The following is a 22874-nucleotide window of genomic DNA, read 5'->3' on the forward strand; positions in this document are numbered from 1 at the left end:
TGTTCTCTAGGTGATTTCACCTTTAAATATCTCCTTTCCCTTGGGCTGGGCTTTGCTGGCAGAGTGTGGAGATAATGCTTTATTCATGGCCACTGTTCCAGAGCCACGGGAAAGCACATGTGGAGAGGAGAGGGCACTTGGAGTTGAGAAATTACACTCTCACGGCCGTCAGCATCTCCATCAGCATCTCCATCATTCTTCTGTTGGCTTCACACTGGCAGGGGCTGCTGAACGCCTCTCTCTGAGGGCGGGTGTCAGCTCAAGACCCCGCAGCCTTCCCGGGCCACCTGCCCTTCCACTTGGTTTGAGGAGAGACCACTCTTGCTGATCCCTGAGGCTTCGAAGGCCCCACGGAGCTGTCCCCACAGAATTTCATGGAGTCTCCCTGGGGGAGAGGAGGGGTGGGGGTTAGGATGAAGCATGGATGCGAGAACAGGCTTTAGGATCAAGCAGATCTCGATTCACGTCCTGGCTTCCACATGTACTAGTCGTGTGGACTTGAAGCTATGCTTCTTTCCCCAAGTCGTCTTCTTCTAACTTGAGTATAGAATTCTTCAGAGGATTCCCTGAGCTGCTGTGTGAAAGTCCTGGTACGATGCCCGGTGCGGGACAGGGCTCAATGCATGGGAGCTGCCATGTCTGACATTGTTATCAGAGCAGAGCAGCAGGTCAGCCTGAGGGAGGCTTTGAAGTCCAGGAGGTCAGAGCTAAAAGGGCCTTAGAGGTCAGCCTTATTCTTAAAAGTCATCTAGTTTCCATGTATCACAGACAAGGAAACTGAGGCTCAGAGGGACCAATGATGTGCTCAAGGTCATCAGATAATTACTGGTAATACCGGAGTTGCCCAGCACTCCCACCCTTCCATCGCACACACATCACCTGGTCATCATCGACCATTCTGACCTGGATTGGAGGGGAGGGAAACCAGGGAAGGGCTCAGAACCTTGGGACTGGCTTTCTCCCCAGGAGCTGCCTGCCAAGGAATAGCGGCCACCCCAGGCCGGGCTGGGCTCTGCACTGAGTGTCACAATAGTCCCCCTTCCATCTGGACCAGGACGTGGGGCAAATCCCAGAGCCCTCCAGGGAGATAGCAGGGAGGGGAAGAGAGGGCCAATGCTGATGGGTGCTGTCTCCCATGGGCAGCCACCCAGCCCAGACCTGCAGTGAGGGCAGGAAAGGGTTTCTTTCCCAACAACCAGATTTACAAAGGCATCCTGGCCCCTGGGAAAGGGAGCCCCAGGGCTGAGAGATCAAAGTTCCTTTCTGCTCCATCAGCTGCCAGGCACCCACAGAAGCTACAGGGACCTGGTTGAGACGGCAGAGCAGAAACAACAGGCACAGTGGCGCCAGGGGTTAGCAAAGCCAGGGATGAAGTCCCACCCAGCCGATGACCTGCCTGTCTGAGAAATGAGGGCAACTTCACCTGGACTCGTCCTTCTTCCCTCCAGTACATGTTTTGAATTAAAAACAACAACAAAAAAGTAATAGTAGGAAAAGCACAAGCTTTGAAGTCAGACAAAACTGGGTTCCAACCCTGACTCTGCCATTCTGAACTCTGTGACCAGGGGCAATTAATAAAATTAATTGGGTTGCTGTGTCCTCACCCCTTCAATAGAAATAAGAGCGGATGCCTCCCAGGGTTGTCATGAAGCCTAAGTGAAGCTCGAATGCAGGGCCAGGCACGTGCAGTTGTGCAGTAAACATCTGCTCTTTTTTTTTTTTTTTTTTTTGCGGTACACGGGTCTCTCACCATTGCGGCCTCTCCCGCTGCGGAGCACAGGCCCCGGACGCGCAGGCCCAGCGGCCATGGCCCACGGGCCCAGCCGCTCCGCAGCATGTGGGATCCTCCCGGACCGGGGCACGAACCCGCGTCCCCCGCATCGGCAGGCGGACTCTCAACCACTGTTCCACCAGGGAAGCCCAAACATCTGCTCTTAATGCACCTTCAAGACAGGGTAGCTGGTTATTGTTATTATGGCAGATATTCAATCAATCAAGGTATTGTTCTGTTTAAGTTGGGATCAGTAAAATTTAGTTAAATTTCCCCAATTAAACTGTCAACTCTCAACTGACTCTTCCAATGGAGAAAGGCCAGGAGCATGGAGAGCTGATCCCCAAGGCAGCTGAATTTGGCTCTGAAGGTGTCATAAGGTACTTTTGCAATCGTGATATCGTTGTTTGCCTCATTCTAACAATGAAAGGTATTAGTATTCCCTGAGTACTTAAGGAATGGTGATTAAAGGGAGAAGTGCTATTAAAAAGACTTGAGAAGCAGAGAAAAACTAACCTAGGATTACATCTTTGCTCATAGCAAATATTACAAAGGAGATCATTCATAAATGATTAATTGAAAGTCCACTGTATCTTTTCTCTATTCTTTCCAGTACCACCAAATTTTCTTCACTTTATTGAAATGCATCTAGAATAATGCAACTCTTGGAGAATGATAGATATTTATTGCCATTTCCACTTTACAGGTGGGAAAACTGATGCCTAAAAAGGAGCCTAAGGGATGCTCTGGTTAAGTCAACTGCTTATTAAGGCACAAGCCCTTGGTCGGTATCTCCCAGGCTCGTCTAACTAATAGGACATTGGTTAAAAATGCAGATTTCCAATCCCCGCTCCACCCCATTCCTCCCCACAAAATTCTGATTCCAAAGATCTGGGATTGTGGCTGGGAATCTGTTTTTAATGACCATATCATGGGATTCTCAGCAGAGCCAAGACTAGAGTAAGGCAACAGCCTTGGACACAAAATTTAAGGAGATGCTAAAAACTCAGTCATCAAGATAAATCAGAGTTTAGGGCAATACTCTGAAAAATCAAAATTCATGCAGAAAAATCCATGATGAACAAAATAGCGCAAGTTTGAATAAAGAGCGGATCAGCAGCAATTCTGTGCCATCTTGGAGTCCGGGGTGAAAGGAAAATCAGTAACACTGGCCATCTCACCCTGGGTGGCCCTGATTCTTATCAGCATACCAGCCTGGGAAATCCTGTCCTAGACAGTTAGACTGCAGGTCCGTCTCTTTTCCAGGAGACACCCCTGCCTTTCCAATTTCTAAAATAATATCTCTTAATTGCCAGTTCTTGAGAAAGGCTGATCTGGAAGCAATCAAAATCTTTGGAGGTAGGACCTGGGATTCCAAAACTATACCCAGGAGAATTCAGATGCACAGTCAGGTGTGAGAAGCACTGCCCTAGGTGAGCCTCAGGTCTCCCTGGGAAAGCCGAGAGACAAGTGGTTTACCTGAGCCTGTCGCCTCCTTACCTTCTCTGTGTCGATGCCTCTGGACATGGACCAGGTAGACACGATGTAATCCATGACGCGCTCGCTTAGTCCCTTGGGAACCTGGTAGAGCTTCAGGAAGTCCCGGACGCTGTTGAGCATCTCATGATACCTGTTGGTGTTGGCGTACATCTGCTGGAAAATGGTTGTCACATTCCCGAAGATGGTGGCATACAGAAGTGCTAGAGAAGAGAGGAGGAGGAAAAATACACATCAGTGGTCCGTGAACTAGGGCCCAAGAACGCCCAGCTTCCTCAGAGCAGTCCAATGGTCAGAGCTGCCCACCCATTGGCAGATGCTTCTGACCTTCTCAGAAGAACCTCACCCCATGAAGCCTCTGGGAGTGGACCCAAAGAAAGAGTCTCCAAACACCAGGCCACTAGGACAAACTTGTGGGAGGCAGGGCTAGGGTGGGGCAGCTGGCATGACTGGGGCCAGAAGTAGGAGACAGACAGCAGTGGGGGCTGGGTACAGGAGAACTGGACTGCTTCACTGCATACGTTTTTTCACAAAAAGCTTGAACCATGGCTGAAGCCCTCAGTCAAATGTGTTAGGTGCTCTGGACCAGCCCAAATCCAAACCTATCAGCAAGCCATCATTTTAAAGCCCTGCTATGTGCCAACTACACTACCTGCCAGAGACAGGATGGGGAACGTGCCACTCAGTCCTGGTTCTCACACAGCAAAACAACATAGCAAACAGACTTTAAAAATGTAATCACAAATAATTAAATAACAGCAAGTCTGCCAACAGCACTGAAGGATGTTATATCTTTGCTTTGTATTTATTGTTAAGGTGCATGTCAACACAACAATCCACTTCACTGTGATGTGGCTCCTGGGGCAAAAAGCATGGCTTTGATATGAACAGAATAAAATCAGGTCCCCTGGAGATGTAACAAGCACCTACTACATGCTACTGCTGCTCCGCCTACATTAGTGTCATGAAGAAGGACCATTACGTCATCATAAAACCCCACATTCTACACGTAACCCCCATTTGCCCTTGAATGCTAAGCTCAAGTGCTACCTCTTCCAGGAAGCCTCCCCAACACTCCTCCCCTCCATCCGTCCCCGTGAGGGTGACTGCAACTCCCCAGGCATACAGATCTTCCTCCATTTACAATAGGGTTACATTCCAATAAGCCCATCATAAATTGGAAATATTGTAAGTCAAAAATGCATTTAATACACCTAACCTACCAAACATCACAGCTTCGCCTAGTTACCTTAAACGCGCTCAGGACACGAACATTAGCCTACAGTTGGGCAAAGTCGTGAAAAGCAAAGCCTGTTTTATAATAAAGTGTTAAATATCTTATGTAATTTATTGAATCCTGTATTAAAAGTGAAAAACAGAATGGTTGATCCTTGTGATCGCGTGGCTGACTAGGTGCTGCAGCTCACTGCCACTGCCCAGCATCACAAGAGCATATCATACTGCATATCATTAGCCCAGGAAAAGATCAAAATTCAAAATTGGAAGTACGGTCTCTACTGAAGGCATATCGGTTTCACACCATTATAAAGTCGAAAAATCCTAAGTCAGGGACTATCTGTATTTCCACTGAGCTCGTGTTATAGACACCATTTTGCAATCATATTCTTCTTTCTTTGCCTGTGCCCTTACAATAGCTTGAAGGCTGGACTCAGCTTTTCCTTGCCATTGCAGCCGGGGGAGCTAATGTTATGCCAGTACCCAATAAATATTTGTCATGTTAGTGAATTTCACATGCTTTTGCTATGCCTTACTTTAAAAATGAGTTACTTTTTTTTTTTTTTTTTTTTTGCGGTACGTGGGCCTCTCACTGTTGTGGCCTCTTCCGTTGCGGAGCACAGGCTCCAGACGCACAGGCTTAGCGGCCATGGCTCACGGGCCCAGCCGCTCAGTGGCATGTGGGATCTTCCCGGACTGGGGCACGAACCCGTGTCCCCTGCATCGGCAGGCGGACTCTCAACCACTGTGCCACCAGGGAAGCCCAAAAATGAGTTACTACTGACATACAATGAACTTTACATGTTGACGTATACCATTTGATAAGCTTTGACATATGTAGACACCCATAAGACAATCACCACAATCCAGGTAGTAACATATCCATCACCGCTAAAAGTTTTGTCACGTGCATTTATAATCCCTCCCCCTCCGCCTCCCATCTCCAAGCAACTGATGTTTTCTGTCACCATAGATTAGCTTGCATTTTCAAGAATTTTATATAAATGTAATCAGACAGTATATATTCTTTTTAAACATCATAAAATACATTCATTTAAAATGTACAGTTCAATGGCTTTTAGTACATTTATAGAGTTGTGCAACCATTAGCACAATCTAAGTTTAGAATATTTTCATGCCCCCCCCCAAAAGAAATTCCTGTACCCATTTATCAGTCATTCCCCATTTCCTCCCTAATCCCCTAATCCTAGGCAACTGCAAATCCACTTTCTGTCCCTTTCGACTTCCCTATTCTGGATATTTCTTATAAATTAAATAATACATGTGGCTTCCTGTGAGTAGCTTCTTTCATTTAGCAGAACATTTTCAAGGTTCGCCCATGTTGTAGCACGCATCAGTACTTTATTCTTTTTTATCGTTGACGAATGTTCACAATATTAAGGATAGTATGGCTATTCCGTATTTCATTCATTCATTCATCAGTTCATGGGCCTTGGGACCTTTCCACTGATGAACAATGCTGCTATGGACACTGCTGTGCAAGCTTTTGTATGAACATGTTTTCAATTCTCTTGGAGTAAAATACTGTGTTATATGGTAACTATGTTTAACATTTTGAAGCACTGTCATAGTATCTTCCAAAGTAGCTGCACCATTTTACATTCCCACCAGTGGGGTATGAGGGTCCCAAATGTCTCCATAACCTTATCAACACTTGTTATTATCTGTCTTTTTGATTATTGCCATCCTAGTGAGTGCGAACTGTTATCTCTCTGTAGCTTTGCTTTGCATTTCTCACATGACTGATGATGTTAAACATCTTTTCATGTGCTTAATAACCATTGGCATGTCTTTTTGGAGAATGTCCACTCAAATCCTGTGCTCGGTTTTCAGTTGGGTTTATCTTTTTATTATTGAGTTATAAGAGTTCTTTACATATTCTGGATATAAATCCTTTATCAGATACATGATTTGCAAATATTTTCTCACATCATGTCGGTTGTCTTTTCACTTCCTTGATGGTATGGTTTGCAGCATTAAAGTTTTTAGATTTGATGTAGTCTAATTATCTGTATTTTTTTGTTTCCTTTTCTGACTGGCTTATTCATTCAGCATAATTATTTTGAGATTTAGCCATGTTGTTGCATATAGCAATAGTTTTTTTTTTTAAAAAAGTTTTATTTTAAAATAATTATAAATTCACAGAAAGCTGTAAAGATAGTACAGAGAGATTCCATGTGTGTACCCTTTAGCCAGTTTCCTCACTGGTTACAGCTTATATAACTAGAGCGTAATATAAAAACCAGAAGATTCACATTGCCGTAAAGCGTATGTATAATTCTGTGTCACAGTGTCACATGCGTAGGTTCATGTACTGAGTACCACATTCAAAATACAGAACTGTTCCATCACCACAGCCATCCCCTTCTACTACCCCTTTATAATCACTCCCCCGCCACAAACCACTAATCTCTTCTCCTTTTTTTATAATTATGTCATTTCAAGAACATTATATAAATAGGATCATACAGTATGTGACCTTTTGAGACTGGCTTTTTCCACTTAGCAGAATGTCCAAGATCCATTCATGCTGTTGCAGGTATCCATAGTTTATTCCTTCTTACTGATGAATATAACCCATTGTATGGATACACCCCAATCATTTCTTTCAAATAATCTTACTCAGGCTTGGCTGACAGACTAAGGGAGGGAAAAATAATAAAGGCATAGCTCTAGAAGGAAGGGAAGGAAATCTTCGGTTAAATCTGCCCAGTAGCACTGGACACGGCTGCCTGGAAAACCGAGGACACGAATCCACCCAACAAGAATTGCAAACAAGGATGGGAAAGAGGACTGCCAGCTCTGGAAAGGCGCCAGGAGTGGTGCCAATCTGAACAAAAGGAACCAGATGAAAAGCAGAAGTCGTCAAGCCTGAATAACGCAGACACAGCTCTTCTAAGCTCAGAAATAACCTCACACAAGACGGGATCGAAGCTGCTCCTCCAGCCCAGTAATGCCACCGAGTGCGGTCAGGACCAGCCTTGTTCCCAGTGAGTCTGACCGTAACTCAACAAGCCTGCATGGCACTCCTGCCTCAGCTCTGTTTTCCAGTCCACGGTGAACCAGAAGTCAAGAATGCAGAGTAGAGGCGCCTTTTTTTAGAATGGCTGCCAAAAATTGATTGAATCTTAAGCTTAAAAAACTAGTTACACCAAATCAATACAGTAAGAATAGCTCTCTTGTCCATGATCTGAGAACCAGGTGCAGGTCTGAGACGCTGGGGTGCTGGTCACACAGTTAAGGCAGTGATGCCACGTCCATCATGTACAGCCCAGGGCTGCTCCCACCCTACTTTGTTTCTGAGGCATTCAGAAGGTTAAGGCTCCTCAGGAGGGCCTTATTCAATTATTATTACTATTATGAAATGTTCTTATTATTAAAAACGGGTAATTCCGCTTTCAGTGTCCCTTCTCTAATTTTATGTGAAGTAGGGTTATATGCTCTGAATGTGTATATTTTATTTATTGATATCTATACAGGAGGCATTATGCCTTTAAATACTCAAAACCTAACCGGAAGGGAAGACCTAAAGTCCATCTACGACTTCAACAGATATTTGAGTGTGGTATGGGGAGGCAGAGAGGGAGATTGTAACGTCGCTGTGTCACTGGCCATAACTGAACCCCACAGTGAAGAGGATGCGCTGGATGACTCTCAGTGTGGATTAGTTAGGTCCTTCCAAGTTGGGAAAGAAGTAAGAAGACCTTTACCAACGCCAAGGCAAAATGCTGATTTGGATAAGAGCAGGTTTCTTTCTTTGAGTGGTTAAGAGTTAATATTGTATCACACCAAGAGCTCTGGGTCCTACCCAGAGAAAAATAAGACAGTATTCTCTGACCCTTAATTAGAAATTGCTGTATGGAATTTGGGGGGAAGGGCAGCAAAAGTTTTCATTTCTCTTTAGAAAATTTTGTGTTTCTTTTTGTATACATTATACATACACGTCATTTAAATGGCCAAGACATTGTGTTAAATCCTTAGTCCTCTCAGCCTTCTTCCTTGTCAATTTCCTGTTCTGCAGAAGCAGCCACTTTCAATTAGCTGATTGCTCTGCTATTGATCGCCACATCTGAACATCATGCTCAAATCACTGTGCGCTGATGCTTCAGTTTCAGGCACCATCCACCCACCTCTGAGAATTAGCTTCCTCCTACTACCCCATCCCTTACTTCCAATCTCATACTCAAACCCCACTCCTTTTCCCATTGCCCCCAGGATATTTATATCACCATCTTGGTGAGACAATTATCTGTGCTTATATTATAACTAGATGAATGCTAGTCGCATCTAAGTCATGTAATTACTTTTCATATGATGACTGCGGTTACTTTTCCTTTCCTGCAATGTTTTCTAATAACAGACTTTGTCTTTTCATTTGCTTAGCTTACCTGTGGCTAATTTGACTCCAAACTCTCCCACAGATAAATAAGTTTCTTCTTAACATATTAAAACACATTAGTTGGTCTATCCACTCCATTTCCATAAAGAAGTCCTCCCTGGAGGCTTCTGAACTGATCTAATGCCAGCTGTCTCCACTCCAGTATCCTGGGAAATCACTCCACTTATTCCAGTTAGAGCCCTCAATTTCTGCACCCCGTGTCTTCTGGTGTCTTGGTTTACTTGCTTTTGTTGGTTGAAGACATCCTCTAATAGCTTTCTGAGAAAGGCTATAAGGGAGCAAAACCTTTGAGACCTAATATGTTGACTCGTACTCAGTTAATACCTTGTCTGGATGTAGAAGTCTAGATTAGAAATCATTTCTCGCAGAATTTTGGAAGCATTGCCCATTGTCTTGCTGTTGAGAAGTCAAAAGCATTCAAATCCTTCATCTTTCACAGTGAACCTGTTTTTTTCTCTCTAGAAGCTCTTTTTTTTCACAATGTTCTGCAAATTCATAAGGATGTACCTTTTGCTGTGGTTCAGTTTTCATCCATTGTGCTAGGCTTTCAATAAGCCCTTTCGACCCAAGAATTTATGCCCTTCATTTCAAGAACATCTTTCTGGGTTTATTTCTTATTCTTTTCTCCCTTTATTCTTTTCTTAACTTTCCTCCAGCAGATCAAAGTGACAAGAAAAGGAAAAGGGAGGAGAGGTGAGAAAGAGTAGATGATCAGGGTGGTAATAGTAATCACAGGATGGAGTGAGGGAAGGATAAGCATTAATAAGGATACTTTTTATTTCTAGTCAGCTATCTTTCAGCATTTGGGATAAAATTCACAGTTTCTCAAAAGGCAAGAGAGAAGAGAAATTGAGAGACTGTTCTATTCTATGAACGCTAGATAGAAGGAAGCCCTAGTCAGAAGCAACACGTTAAGAGCAATGGCAAAGGAAGTAGGCATCGCAACCCCTAGGATCTTTGGTGGGACAGAAAGCAGACGGTCAAGGAGTGAGTCTGGAACTAAGAAGTGTGTTGAGCAGGAAGCCACAGGTCCTAAGCTCCTGGCTATTCTCTGCGACATGTAACTGGCTCTCTAGCTCCGCATTCTCCTCACAGCATCCTGGTCTTGAGAGCCATCTGTCACAATCCCCTCCCCCCTCCCATCTCTGTCTCGTTGGGACATCTACGACAGGTGCACCTAATCTTCCTGCTACCAAAAGGAAGTGAAGAAGGGAAGAGCCTGTCCTTTGGTTAGAAGGGCATCTCTGGAATTCCAGGTGACCAGCTTCTGCAGAGCTGTTAGACCCTCACCACCATACTTTTAATAATTGATGGGTTAAACAGACTTGTGGGCTTCTCTAGGAAGTTGGTCATTATTCATAAAATTATTTCTGTTAGAAAATGCACCCCACCTTCTAATAAACAACTTGCACAGGATAATGGACTCCTAAACTCAAGAAGAAAAATAAGTAAGTTGCCACTTCTGCAGTTGTATCAAAGCTTAGAGATAAAGAAAGAATATGAATCATTTTCCTTTTCGTAATCATTTAAAAATCATTGCCCTCTGTTGGTAGTTTGTGGGTCTATCCAAACTGACTTCGTTCAATGCAGAATTCCAGATAATAAACTGGAATTTAAAGAAGACTCTACCTTCAAACCTATGTTTGTTTCTGTACTCTTAATTCCCAGCAAAAGTTCATCAGGGTTTTTAAAACAGTTTGGGGGTCTTACCGCTAGTTTCTGATTCAGTAGGTCTTGAGTGGGCCCTAGAGAATTTTTATTTCTAACAAGTTCCCAGGTGATACTGCTACAACTGAGACCTTTGAGAAGCATGCTACTAAGACTTTCTATCTTTTATTGCAGTTCGTTTTTTAATTTACCATATGTTGTCAAACTCCATGGACATAAACATTGGTTTTGATTTCTTCTTTAGGTAAGCTGGTTAGATTATTCACCGATTTTATTTTAAGAGCAGGGATAGATCAAAAGAGTTGCTTATCTATAAGCAACCTTATAGATAAGGGAGGAGTTGCACCTCCCTGGCAGTGCAGTGGTTAAGAGTCCGTACTTCCACTTCAGCGGACGCGGGTTCGATCCCTGGTCAGGGAACTAAGATCCCGCATGCCGCACGGCCGGCCAAAAAAAAAAAAAAAAAAAAAAAAAAGAGTTGCTTATGTATAAAAAGCCCATTTTCTGAATATAGACTATAACATTCTCTCTCCCTCTCTCCCCTCGCCGCTTCTTTAACTCTACTCCCTCCCTGGCTACCCTGCACCCCAGATTTCATAGGTACCCACAGGAAAAACTGAGGAAGTAGAAGCCCCTTCCAATCCCTGTTTTTAAACCAGATAGCGCCTGAAATTCAATATCCATTAAGATTATGCCTCACTGATGCTTATTTTAATGCCGCTTAATTTCTTCCTTTTTTTTTCTTTTGAAGAAAAAAAAAAAAGACGTTATATGAATTTCCCTTAAAACAAAATCACGAGTCTAATGATCCTAATTCCCCACTTGGCAGCCATCTGATGAGAATGAAATGCTCGTTAAGTCAGGCAGCTACACTGGTGGGTTTGGGGGGAAGGTTATTAACACACCCAACATTGGCATTGAGAGCTCAAAGCAGTCCAGAGACACCCTCTCACTTCCAAGACATTAATGAGGTACAGCAATTAGAGTCTAAAAAGGCAGAGAAGGAGCTCAGAAGTTGAATCTTCTGCTTCCCACATTAGGTGTAGCCCAGCAAATCCTGATCGGTGAACGCAGTGACTTGTGCACCCATCATATTATCTGATAAGGAAATAAAGATGCGGGCTACAGAGCTATACCCTCCTGGGTTCAAATTCCAGCTCAGTCACTTAGAGGCAAATTACTTTACTTCTTTGCCTTCCATTTCTGCTAGTCTGACAAAAGGAGAAACACCTGCTCACCTCCCTGGGGTGCTGGGGAAATGGGATACTGTGTGAAAGTGCCTGGAGTACAGAGCAGGAACATACAGACCCTAAATCTATCTTCCCCTACAGCTCACTGTCCTGCAGTCAACTGTCAAGAATACGCACATCCAAGAGCGTTTCCTTAAGACAATAACCTGGAACACTAGCCTGAATGGGACTCTTGTCTTTCAACTGCATAGGTGGACTCAAAATTTATCATTACAGAAAAATATTGGAGTCCAGAAGAGAGATGTCTGAAACCAGCTCATCATGTACAAAAAGAGGCCTTCAAAGGAATCTCTAAAATCCATAAATGCTAAGAACTTTGACATACCAGCTGAAATACTGACTACTTAGTGATTTTGAATGAAGCCATTTGTGCATGAGGAAGGACTGAAGAATAAGTGTAAGCAGGGAGGGGGAAGGGAATAAGGCCTGGGAACTGGATCTAGTCCTTACTCCATGTCATCTGGCCCACATGACAGCAACACATCTATTTCTGTTAATGTCGTATTTTTGGCCTTTGCTGCTGTTATTGCTTTTGCTTTTTCTAACGTGATAATGATGGAGTGGGTGTGAGGATGTTTATATTGGCATGGTAACTGGTGACTAACTTTCACAATCTTATTTCCTATGACTTGAAATCCATAGCTGATGAATCTCATTGTCTGGGAAGAAATGGGTAGTAACAATGGGAAGGAAAAGAAGTAACTGCTCATTGCCATGCTAGCAGATCAAGCCGGCATACGAGAACTCAAAAAGTCCTGCTTTGGAGACTAAAGGCTGCAATTTGGAATCCTGATTCCACTCCCAACCTCAGGGTGATCATTCACCCTCTCTAAATTTCATCATATATAATGGAGTTAATAATTACCTTTTAGTTTATTTTTAAATAAGTGTATAAGGTACATAAAATGCTTATCACAGTACCTGGTATATAATAAATGCTCAATAAGTAATAACAAGAATTAATTGCAGGATGGTTAAGAACTGTTTCTATGTTATCATTTCCTGGAAACGTTCCCTCACTGACTTAATCATCAGCTGTTTTAATTCAACAAACGTCAACCCAGTACTCAGGTGAGTCATGTGCTATGCTGGGAAGCAACATGGCACAATGAAAATAGCTTGGGCTCCCAAGAGAAGAAACCCTGAGTTTGAATTATTGGTCCAGCCACTAATTCAAGTCTTAAGAGCCTCAGTTTCCTCATTTATGAAAGGGAGAGGGTAATCTCCACCTCTCAGGGTTTCTGTGAAGATTCAACGAATTAACACGACAAATACCAACCACAACGCTGGCATGGGGTAGACCCGAAATAAATCTTGGTTTTCTTTCTTGAACCACCAAATGTTAACATCCCTCCATCAATCACCCCTGGACTCTAGTCTCCTCAGTCCTTGGCTTTGAGTGGGTACCTCTTCCTGAAATATATAGCTTGTGCTTTTCCTTAAACAGAAGACTTTACAGAGTGCAGGACCTTTGGTGGAGTCATTTCAGGGGCATATCCCTTTGCATTCCTTTGCAGGTGCTCAGCAAATGCAATTGACTAACAATTGAAGAGACTGTTCCAAAGAGGTGAGTTTGCCCAGGTTCAATTACACAAGGTAAGAAGAGTTCTAGATCCAAATACAATGTGGGTGGGCTTTTCTCACACAGTGTCACCAATTCTCCAACACCTGCTGGGTGTCTTACAATTTGGCTCAATTCTGAGAGCATCAGATTCCAACAAGCTGAGGGCTCAGTCCCAAGACAGCCCTCCACTTCAGATGCCAACTGCAAGTCTAGGTTGTCACCTGTGCTTCTGCTTGTCTGGTTATAGATCAAAGCTTCCCACAACCCCCTCTTTGGTTTGATTAATTTGCTAGAGTGGCTCAGAGAACTTAGGAAACCCTTTTACTCACTAGACTACTGGTTTATCACAAAAGATATTAAGGGACAAGAATCAACAGCCAGATGAAGAGACACATAGGGTGAGGCTCCAAACAAAGGGACTTCTGCCCCTCTGGAGTTTGGGGTCTAGCATGGTGACATGTGGAAACATTCTGGTTCACCAACCTGAAAGCTCTCAAAACCCATCCTTTTGAGTTTTTATGGAGGCTTCATTACATAGGCATGATTGATTAAATTATTGGTGACTGCACTCAATCTTCAGACTTTCTCCCCTCCCAGGAGGTCAGGGGTGGGACTAAAAGTTCTAAGCCTCTAATCACATGGTTGGCTCCACTGGCAACCAGGCCCCATCCTTTGATGGGACCCATAAGTCACGCATTAACACAACAAGAGACACCTTTACTGGTTTCATCACAGGAAATTCCAAGGGTTTTAGCTGTGCCAGAAATAGGGACAAAGACTAAATATATTTATATTTCTTATTATAAATCATAATATCACACAAGAGCTTCTCAAAGTTTGGTCTTGGACATGGGCATTTGGTAGAAATGCAAATTCTCAGGCCCACCCCAGACCTACTGGATCAGAATCTCTGGGAATGATGCCCAGGCATTTGTATTTTTTCAAACTCTTCAGGTGATGTCGATGCACCTTGAAGTTTGAGAAGCACTGCTTTAAATCATACTCATCCTCAGAATTTCCCTGTAAGTTTTAAGTTTAAGACCTACCCGAAGGGAGGAGGATAGTCAGAGGCAAAAAAAAATAGATAGTGGGCCAAACTGAGGAAGCACAAAGGAGCTATGAAGACAGCTAACCTTACTCCACTGGACAGAACAATGGAAATAAAGCCAGGAGAGAAACAAAGAGCAGTCCTACAGGCCAGTAATACCTTGATGCATGGGACACTGATGGATAGACTACACTCAGCTCTGAATTTCCTGCTAGAACTATGCCCTCATTCCTCCTCAAGTTGGACAGCTATTGCCCTGGGCACAGAAATCAGAGAATATAAAACACTCTTACGTTCCCTATTTTATAACAAGAAAAGCCTGCAAACTCTCATTTAATATCTTGCTAAGAATAGCACAAATTCCTATACCACGTTAAAACTCTGCCGTGCTGGTGACTGTCACTTAACAAGCAAAATTCTTACAGGGGAGACAGAAGGTCATTTTCATCTATTTCTCATCTGTCGAATAAAACAACAGCTCCCACCCCACGGTAACCCATTAACAATGCAGCCTGTGCCACCTCATTTCAACCAGTGTTTTAATAGCAACACAGATAAAGGCCCAGCAATTTCCACAGGGAATTACTTCTGCACATGAATCAAGAAGGTCAGATGCAGGTTGGAAAGGTCTCCAAATAATTTGCTACTTCACTTATTTTGTGCTTGCTGAGTTCTTGATCGCAAAGAGACGACCACTTAGGCACAGTCATACCTGGCTAACTGTAGGCTGGCTTGCAGGTTTGCAAACCCAGGTCTTGCTTTACTTCACAATGAGAGCCCTATTTCTCCAACATGAGTCATCAAAAAGAATCTAATTAACAAAGCCATCTAAAATGACATCGTTTTTAAAGCCATTTAAGCAAGCATGTTAACTACCATTAGAAAATGACCCCAGTTAAGGTTATGTCTACTAAAGCTATAAGCTCACACAAAGCTCAAACATTTTTTTAAAATGCTGGTGTCATTTCAATGGCCTTTATTGTTTTTTATATCTGTATCGGTGTATAATCGCTTTACAATATTGTGTTAGTTTCTGTTGTACAACAAAGTGAATCAGCTATATGTATACATATATCAGACTTATCTTTTATATCTCAAAATGAAAAAAACAACTTTTCAGAAAGTACTACTAACACCACGGTGAACTAAACTGGACCAGCACAATGACCACAGACAGGGCCTTTTAAAGAAATACCTCCTTCAATAATAATAAAAGAAATTTAAATCCCTTTTTCATTGTTGACTACTCTGATCTCAATACCTCCAGCATCTGCTGGTTTTCCTCCCTGAACCACCGTCAGTCTCCTAATTTTTCAAAAGCAGAATTGGAGGTATTTAGTTGCTAAGTGACACGGTAGGTCATGGTACCTCTCTCCACATTGCCTCCAAAGTAATAATTACCCAGAAGGATAGATCCCTCAGCTTTCTACTGCCAAGAAGCAGAGAGTCGTAAACGATCATACTGGACAGAGCTGTCCTTTCCTGAGTCAGTGGTCCTAATCCCGACTCTGCTGTCTAATACTAGATGTAAAGCAAGTGACTCCACCCCTTCGGACACAGGAGGCCCAGATACTTGTTTAATGAATGAATAAGTGAATAATAGTAACAGTGATGACAGCTGGTACTTATATGGTTTTTATGATGTAAGAGTTATTGTTCTAATCACTTTGCATGAATGACTTATCTTAATGATAGATACTACTATTATCTTCATTTTACTCATAAGGAACCTGAGTCAAGACTGTTTAAGCGACTTGCCCAAAGTCGCAAAGCTGGTAAGAGGCAGATGGAGGATTCACGCCCAGGCAGGCTGGTTCGGGAACTGACTCCACCACTGTACCAGATGCCTCTCTAAACACATGTCTGCTGTGCCAGATACTGTTCCAATGCTTCACTGATGTTGAATATTTAAACCTCTTAACAGTCCTATGAGGTAGGACTGCATCAGCCTTAATTGCAGATGGGCCACAGAGAGGTTAAGTAACTTAGCCAAGGTCACACAGCTAGCAAGTATGAAGCTGAATTCAAACCCATGCAGTCTAAATACAAAGTCCATGCCCTGAACTTTTACACCAGTTTTTCAGCCTCAGCGCTATTGATATGTTGGGCCAGCTAATTCTTTGCTGTGTGAAGCTGTCTTTTGTGTTACAGGAGATTTAGCAGAATCTCTGGCCTCTACTCACTGATGCCAGTAGCACCTCCCAGTTGCGGCAATGAAAAATGTCTCCATATGTCCCTTGGCGGGCAAATTCACCTCCAGTTGAAAACCATTGCTCTACACTCTGCTGCCTTTCCTTGAATAAATAAATCTGCCAAATGAGGGAGTCAGACAAAAAACGGGATGCATGGGATCTAAAGTCCCTCTGATCTCCAAAACATGACCATGATTATCAATTCTGATTATAGAATTAGAAAGAAAACTTGAAGCGGATGATAACACACTAGGCCTACTCCTGATGATAAAAACGTGGCCTTTCCCATCTTCTTAGAGACATAAAGATAATTTCCAGTCTAATGATGATGTCCATAATTGACTCTGAGGACTTCTTATAAGCCCAGATATCTGTCTTCCACAAAGATTTTGATCAGGTATGAAATAATTCTCTTGCCAATACACACACCTTGAGTCTCTGTTACTTCCTTCCCACTAAGTCTGACACGTCATAGCAGTAGAGCTTTAGAGTCACACGACTGAGGGTTAAATGCCAGCTCTGCTACTTACTTGCTGTGTAATTTTGGGCAAAGCACTTGATCTCTCTGATCTCTGTCTTCCTCATCTGTAAACAGGGGATAACACCATCTGCCTTACAGTAGGATTTTGGTGAGGATTAAATGTGATGATGTACGTGAAGTGCTCCGCACAGTACATGCCCAGTACAAGTCAGTTATTGCTATGTTATTATCATTCAAGATCCAATTCAAAATGTAAGTCTTCCAGAAGCATCCCAGATCTATCACATCTGACTTCTCCACTGTGCTCCCCAGTGTAACTAATATTTGAAATCAACAATACTCAGATGGGTCCTACCCACCCGGAACCACCATAAGCAAGATTCTCAACCAGGGGCCATATGAGAATCACCAAAAAAAGTCCTTTAAAAATTATAGTTTCCTAAAATTTAGTTATACTCAGGGGTAAAGTGGGGTAAGAAGAGGTGAGCAAGTAGAGGTTTTAAAACATCCCATGATTCTTATAGGCACCATTATCTCATCCCCATCTGTGAACCTCTAAATTTGTCTGTGAGTAACCACTAGATGCCTTGTTTTGAGAAAGTCTGGTTATGTTCAACTGTTTTAAAAATGTTTAAGGAAAAGAGTGTGATGTCTTTCTGAAACAGATTATAAAACACAGGCTTAGCCAAGAAGTACTTAGTGCTAATTGGGTACTGATGATTAAAAGAACAAAACAGGGGGAGTAGTTAATTGAAGAAATTAGTACTAAGTTGATAAATGAACTTTTTTCTTAGTTGAGGAGAAATAATCAGGGGCTAGCTTGAGATTTTACAGAGACTAGGAAAATATCACAGTCTTTATTTTTTTCTCTTTTCTCACTTTAAAGAGGAAAGTTTAAGAAATAATGTGTAGAGAAAAAGGTACTTTTAGGCCTTGAAATTAGCAAGGTCACTATGTTTCATGAAGAGAGATGGCTAAGGAGACTCATCAAGTGTCAGGGGGAGAAAACAGAGCCCTCACCAGGGCCTGGAACAGCCAAGCTTTAGTGTCTGCCGTGACACTTAGGACAGGCCAAGGGTCCTGGGCTTTCTGCCCTGAATCGCTGGGGCTGCAAGACAGTCAAGTTTACCCTGAGGGTAGGGAGGAAAATAAAAAGTAAGCTTAGCAGTGGTGGATGTGTTGAGTTTAGGGAGGAAAAAAAACAACGTTCAACTTGTATTTAGCTTATTTAATAATGTATTTCCATACCTCGATAAATTTGTCCCCAAAACAGCAATCAGAAATTACTGAATTCTACTGTTCTGTTGATAGTGATGTTGTTAATAGAAAAGCCCCAAGTGGTGAATTCCTCTAGATTTCTGATTCAGTTTCACCACGGCATCACCACTGAACAGTTGACTTGGCAGAAGCTATCAGAGAATGTAAGTGCTTAGAAAAACACAATCAGCCTTGAAAGTAGAAGAAATAACCCTCAGAGAATTCTGCTGGAGGGGCAAGGCCAAGGTTAGAAGGAAGCACGCGGGAAGGTGTTCCAGATGACAGAAATAACGTCTGCAAAGGAGCTGAAAGCAGGGACAGGGCAACATGGGCTAGAGAACAGGCGAGGTTATTTAGCTGCAACATAAATATATACATGAAAACAGAGTCTGCATCTAGCGGACCCCATCTGGGGAACTGAGCAAAGAAAGGCCTGCTGCATGAGAAGATGCCAGAACATCTTGAATTATTCTGATAAATGAGGGAGTGGGGATACATGGAAAATTCCACGCAAAGGGAATAGTATGTCCAAGGCATACTATACCTTGATTTGAGAGAACAAATCTTGTCTGAGTAACTGCAAGTCTCTCAGCATGGCTGGTGCCTAGAATTCAAGGGTAGTGGCGGGGCAATCCTAAGGGAAGAGCTTGGGGTATGACAAGACCCACATCACGAAGGGTGTCCTCGGGTTCTTATCCCGAAGGCAATGGAACTCCTTATCTATACTTGCTATCTCCCACCCTGAGCTCAGCACAGACATGACCAACTGAAACAGCATCCCAGGATGCAGATGCTTCTCCGCTCACGGGTTTCAAGGGAGGGATCAGAGCAGCCCACCCATCGGCTGGCGTAAGGCCAAGGAAGACACTAACCGTTTCCATGTTTATGAGTGATCCATTGGTAATTTGGTTTGCCAAGACAGGGTCTCAATATCTGTTACAGAATTAACTTGCCATTTGCTAATTCTGATATAAAATGTTGGCTAGTAAAAGTTTTCAAATTGCCACAGCTTCTGTAACTTTTGAAATATTTTCCAACTTAATTCAGCACAAGGCAAGGAGTTTCAGAAACATACTGAGTGAGGTCTACGTGTGCAGGTTAATTGGAAGATCAGCAGTAGACCCTCCTCCCCTCCCTTAGACATCTCTCCCCCGCAGGCATACACACAGAGCAGAGGTCCTGGCTCTGTGACAGCCCTCCACTTCTCTTCTAAAACTTAGATTCCAACTCTACTCGGAGGGGCTCTTCTGAGCCAACTGACCCTCTGGATGACCCCCCCTGAATCTGAAAGGAGGGATGCAAAGAACCCAAGAAGTGACAGGGCTGCCCTAGGAGGGTCACCACGACATTGCCATCAATATGAGGAAAAGGGAAGTTCGAAGGGGCCCAGGGCTTAGAAAGAGCAGATAAATAGTCTGTATTCTGCCCTGAGAGGCATGGTCAAAACCTTGTGCTGCTCCCCAATGGGGCTCACTGGGTCGCTCTAAGGGACTAGTATGATCAGTCTCTGAGGGGGAGGAGTGTTCTATCACGGACACATTTAGAACTGCCAGCTCACGGTGATCATAGAAATACTCCAACTTTCAATTAGTATTTTTATTTTTTTTAAGTATTCGTTTATTTTGGCTGTGCCGTGTCTTAGTTGCAGTAGATTGTGGCATATGGACTTCTTGGTCGCGGCATACACGCGGGATCTAGCTCCCCGACCAGGGATCAAACCGCGGCCCCCTGCATTGGGAGCGGGGAGTCTTACCCACTGGACCACCAGGGAAGTCCCTGTATTTTAATATTTTAAAATTCTCACAGACAAACCACTAGTGTGGACCACTTCCACCCCCATCTCCCACTTGGGACAGCCCTGCTCCTCCCTGGTCTCTGGTTACAACATCTGGGCTGGGCTGTCAGAATGATCAAACTGAACCTCATTTGGCATTTGGTTATTCTGCTGTTTAGAAATTTCAGATCTTGTGCCCATTCTGGAACTAAAAGCAGTACAACTACTTAACTGAAATTGAATGGGTTTTCAGACAATCACTTCAGTCCAATGGACAAACTTGATCTCTTCATTCATTTATTCCACAAACATTTGCCAAGCGTCTCTTTTCTGGTGGGCCTGGCACTAGCGCTCAGATACAATGTCTGATAAGACCTGGTCTCATATGAACAAACAAATGAGCCGTGGTGTGGTCAGGGTGAGATCTAGACTGGCGGTGGCGGAAGCGGGCAGGGTGTGCAGCATGCCCAGAAAAGAGTTTTGAAAGATAAATGGGAGCTAAGGGGTATGGCAGTGGAGTGGGGAAGGAAGGCTCCCAAGCAAAGGCAACTAGTTCAGCCCTGGGGCACCAGGTATGGATGGAGAGTGGTGAGAGAACAGGCTGCGTCAGTGGGCAGGGGCCAGGCCTAAGACTTATGCCCAGCCAAGACACTCGGATGTGCATTTAATCAAGACTTGCTCACCAAGCCACTAGTGTGTGCTATGAACCCATGGACATTTTCAGAGCTTCATTAAATATAATGAGGGGGGCTTCCCTGGTGGCGCAGTGGTTGAGAGTCCGCCTGCCGATGCAGGGGACACAGGTTCGTGCCCCGGTCCGGGAAGATCCCACATGCCACGGAGTGGCTGGGCCCGTGAGCCATGGCCGCTGAGCCTGTGCGTCCGGAGCCTGTGCTCCGCAACGGGAGAGGCCCCAGCAGTGAGAGGCCCGCGTACAGAAAAAAAAAAAAGAAAAAAAAAAAATATATATATATAAACTGAGGGTACAGGGACTGCCCTTTGCAGAAGAATGTACACACACTCAGTTATTTCCACCATTTAACTCTTACTGCTTCGTTAAATCCACTGCAGATAATTAGCCAATCACTCAAAGAACATGGATTGAATGACTGACTTCCTCACCCACCAACTCTCCTTCAACTTTTCTTACCAGTCCCATCACACAGGCTAAACATTTGGGTATCATTTCTGCATACTCCTTTCCTCACCCTTCTCGATTCAATTACCTGACATCTCTATTTCTTCTATGTGTCTGGCATCCACTTTTTCCATTCCATTCCTGCTGCTTCTTCTAGAACCACTCCTTTTCAAAAGGTCCACATTTCAACTGCTTCCCAAGCCCTGGTCCTCTCTTCAGTTCCTCCCAAACCAGCTCAAATCCTGCCTCTACACTGCAGTAGCCATCTTTTCAAAGCATTCTTTTGGTCATATCCATCCCAGCTCCAAACTCAGGGGTCCCCCATCCAGTCCACCCTCCTAAGCATGGTGTCCAGGCATGTGGCGCAACTGTAATAGGGAAGAACAAATCTGACTCCATATTAGATCTGTTTCTTTTACTTTAACCTCTTTATTCTATTGCTTTGTGCTTTGAGTTAAGAATGTTGCTTAGGGACTTCCCTAGTGGCGCAGTCGTTAAGAATCCGCCTGCCAATGCAGAGGATAAGGGTTTGAGCCCTGGTCCGGGAAAATCCCATGTGCCGCGGAGCAGCTAAGCCCGTGTGCCACAACTTCTGAGCCTGCGCTCTAGAGACTACAAGCCACAACTGCTGAGCCCGTGTGTCACAACTACTGAAGCCCACACACCTAGAGCCCGTGTTCTGCAACAAAGAGAACCCACCACAGTGAGAAGCCCACATACCACAACGAAGACCCAACGCAACCAATAAATAAATAAATAAAATTCGAACACAAACCATTTAATTAAAAAAGAGCAATGTTGCCTATAGCCTAAAATATACAGGATAGCCTATTCTCAGGGCTCTGACTTTTGAGTCCATTCATGTAGAGATAAAAAGTTGCAGAACAGAGAATAACACTTGTCTTGTTGGAGGTTTATGGGAACATCGTGACCTGATCTATCCAGACAGCTGCAAGAACAAAGGATTCCTACACCAATAAGTTTGCAACAACTAACCACACCCCTCCCTCGACTTGCCTTTAAAAATGATTTGCTGAAACCCTTCGGGGAGTTCGGGGTTTTTTGGGCACGAGCCACCCATCTCTTTGCATGGCCCTGCAATAAACCTTTCTCTGCTCCAAACTCTGACCTTTTGGTTGGTTTGGCCTCACAAAACTTGCATTCAGTAACACGACCTGCCTTTGCACACTTGTCTTCCACCACTCACAGTCACACAGCTATGCTTCAGACAACCCTTCCCTTCCAAGTGTGCACCCTGCATTGAGGACTGAGTCCACTGACATACAACCTGTGCAGTTACATGGACTCTGCCCTTAGAAGGTCCCCCACTTGGTTAAATGCTCTGCTGTCACTGATTTGAAATTCTTAATGATTATTGAACAAGGAGCCTCGCATTTCCATTTTGCACTGAGCCCCACAAATCATGCTGCTGATGCTGCCTGCTATATTCCCTTTTTTTGGTGGGGCCATGCTGCATTTGGGATCTTAGTTCCCCAACCAGGGATCAAACCCGCGCCCCCTGCATTGGAAGCACATAGTCTTTTTTTTTTTTTTTTTTTTGGAAGCACATAGTCTTAA

At 43.7% G+C, this 22874-nt stretch overlaps 1 protein-coding gene across 1 annotated transcript in view; it reads right to left on the bottom strand.

Moving 5' to 3' along the window:
• KCNH1 (potassium voltage-gated channel subfamily H member 1) overlaps positions 1 to 22874 on the bottom strand; it is a gene marked incomplete at its 5' end in the record, with an annotated part of 382492 nt that overhangs the window by 115032 nt on the left and 244586 nt on the right. Inside the window, one exon of the mRNA XM_079928220.1 lies at positions 3272 to 3471. Coding sequence (XP_079784346.1) covers positions 3272 to 3471 — 200 coding nt within the window. The remainder of the gene's footprint in view (positions 1 to 3271; positions 3472 to 22874) is intronic.

Source organism: Stenella coeruleoalba, assembly GCF_951394435.1.
Source record: "Stenella coeruleoalba genome assembly, chromosome: 1".
Taxonomy (NCBI): Eukaryota; Metazoa; Chordata; class Mammalia; order Artiodactyla; family Delphinidae; genus Stenella; species Stenella coeruleoalba.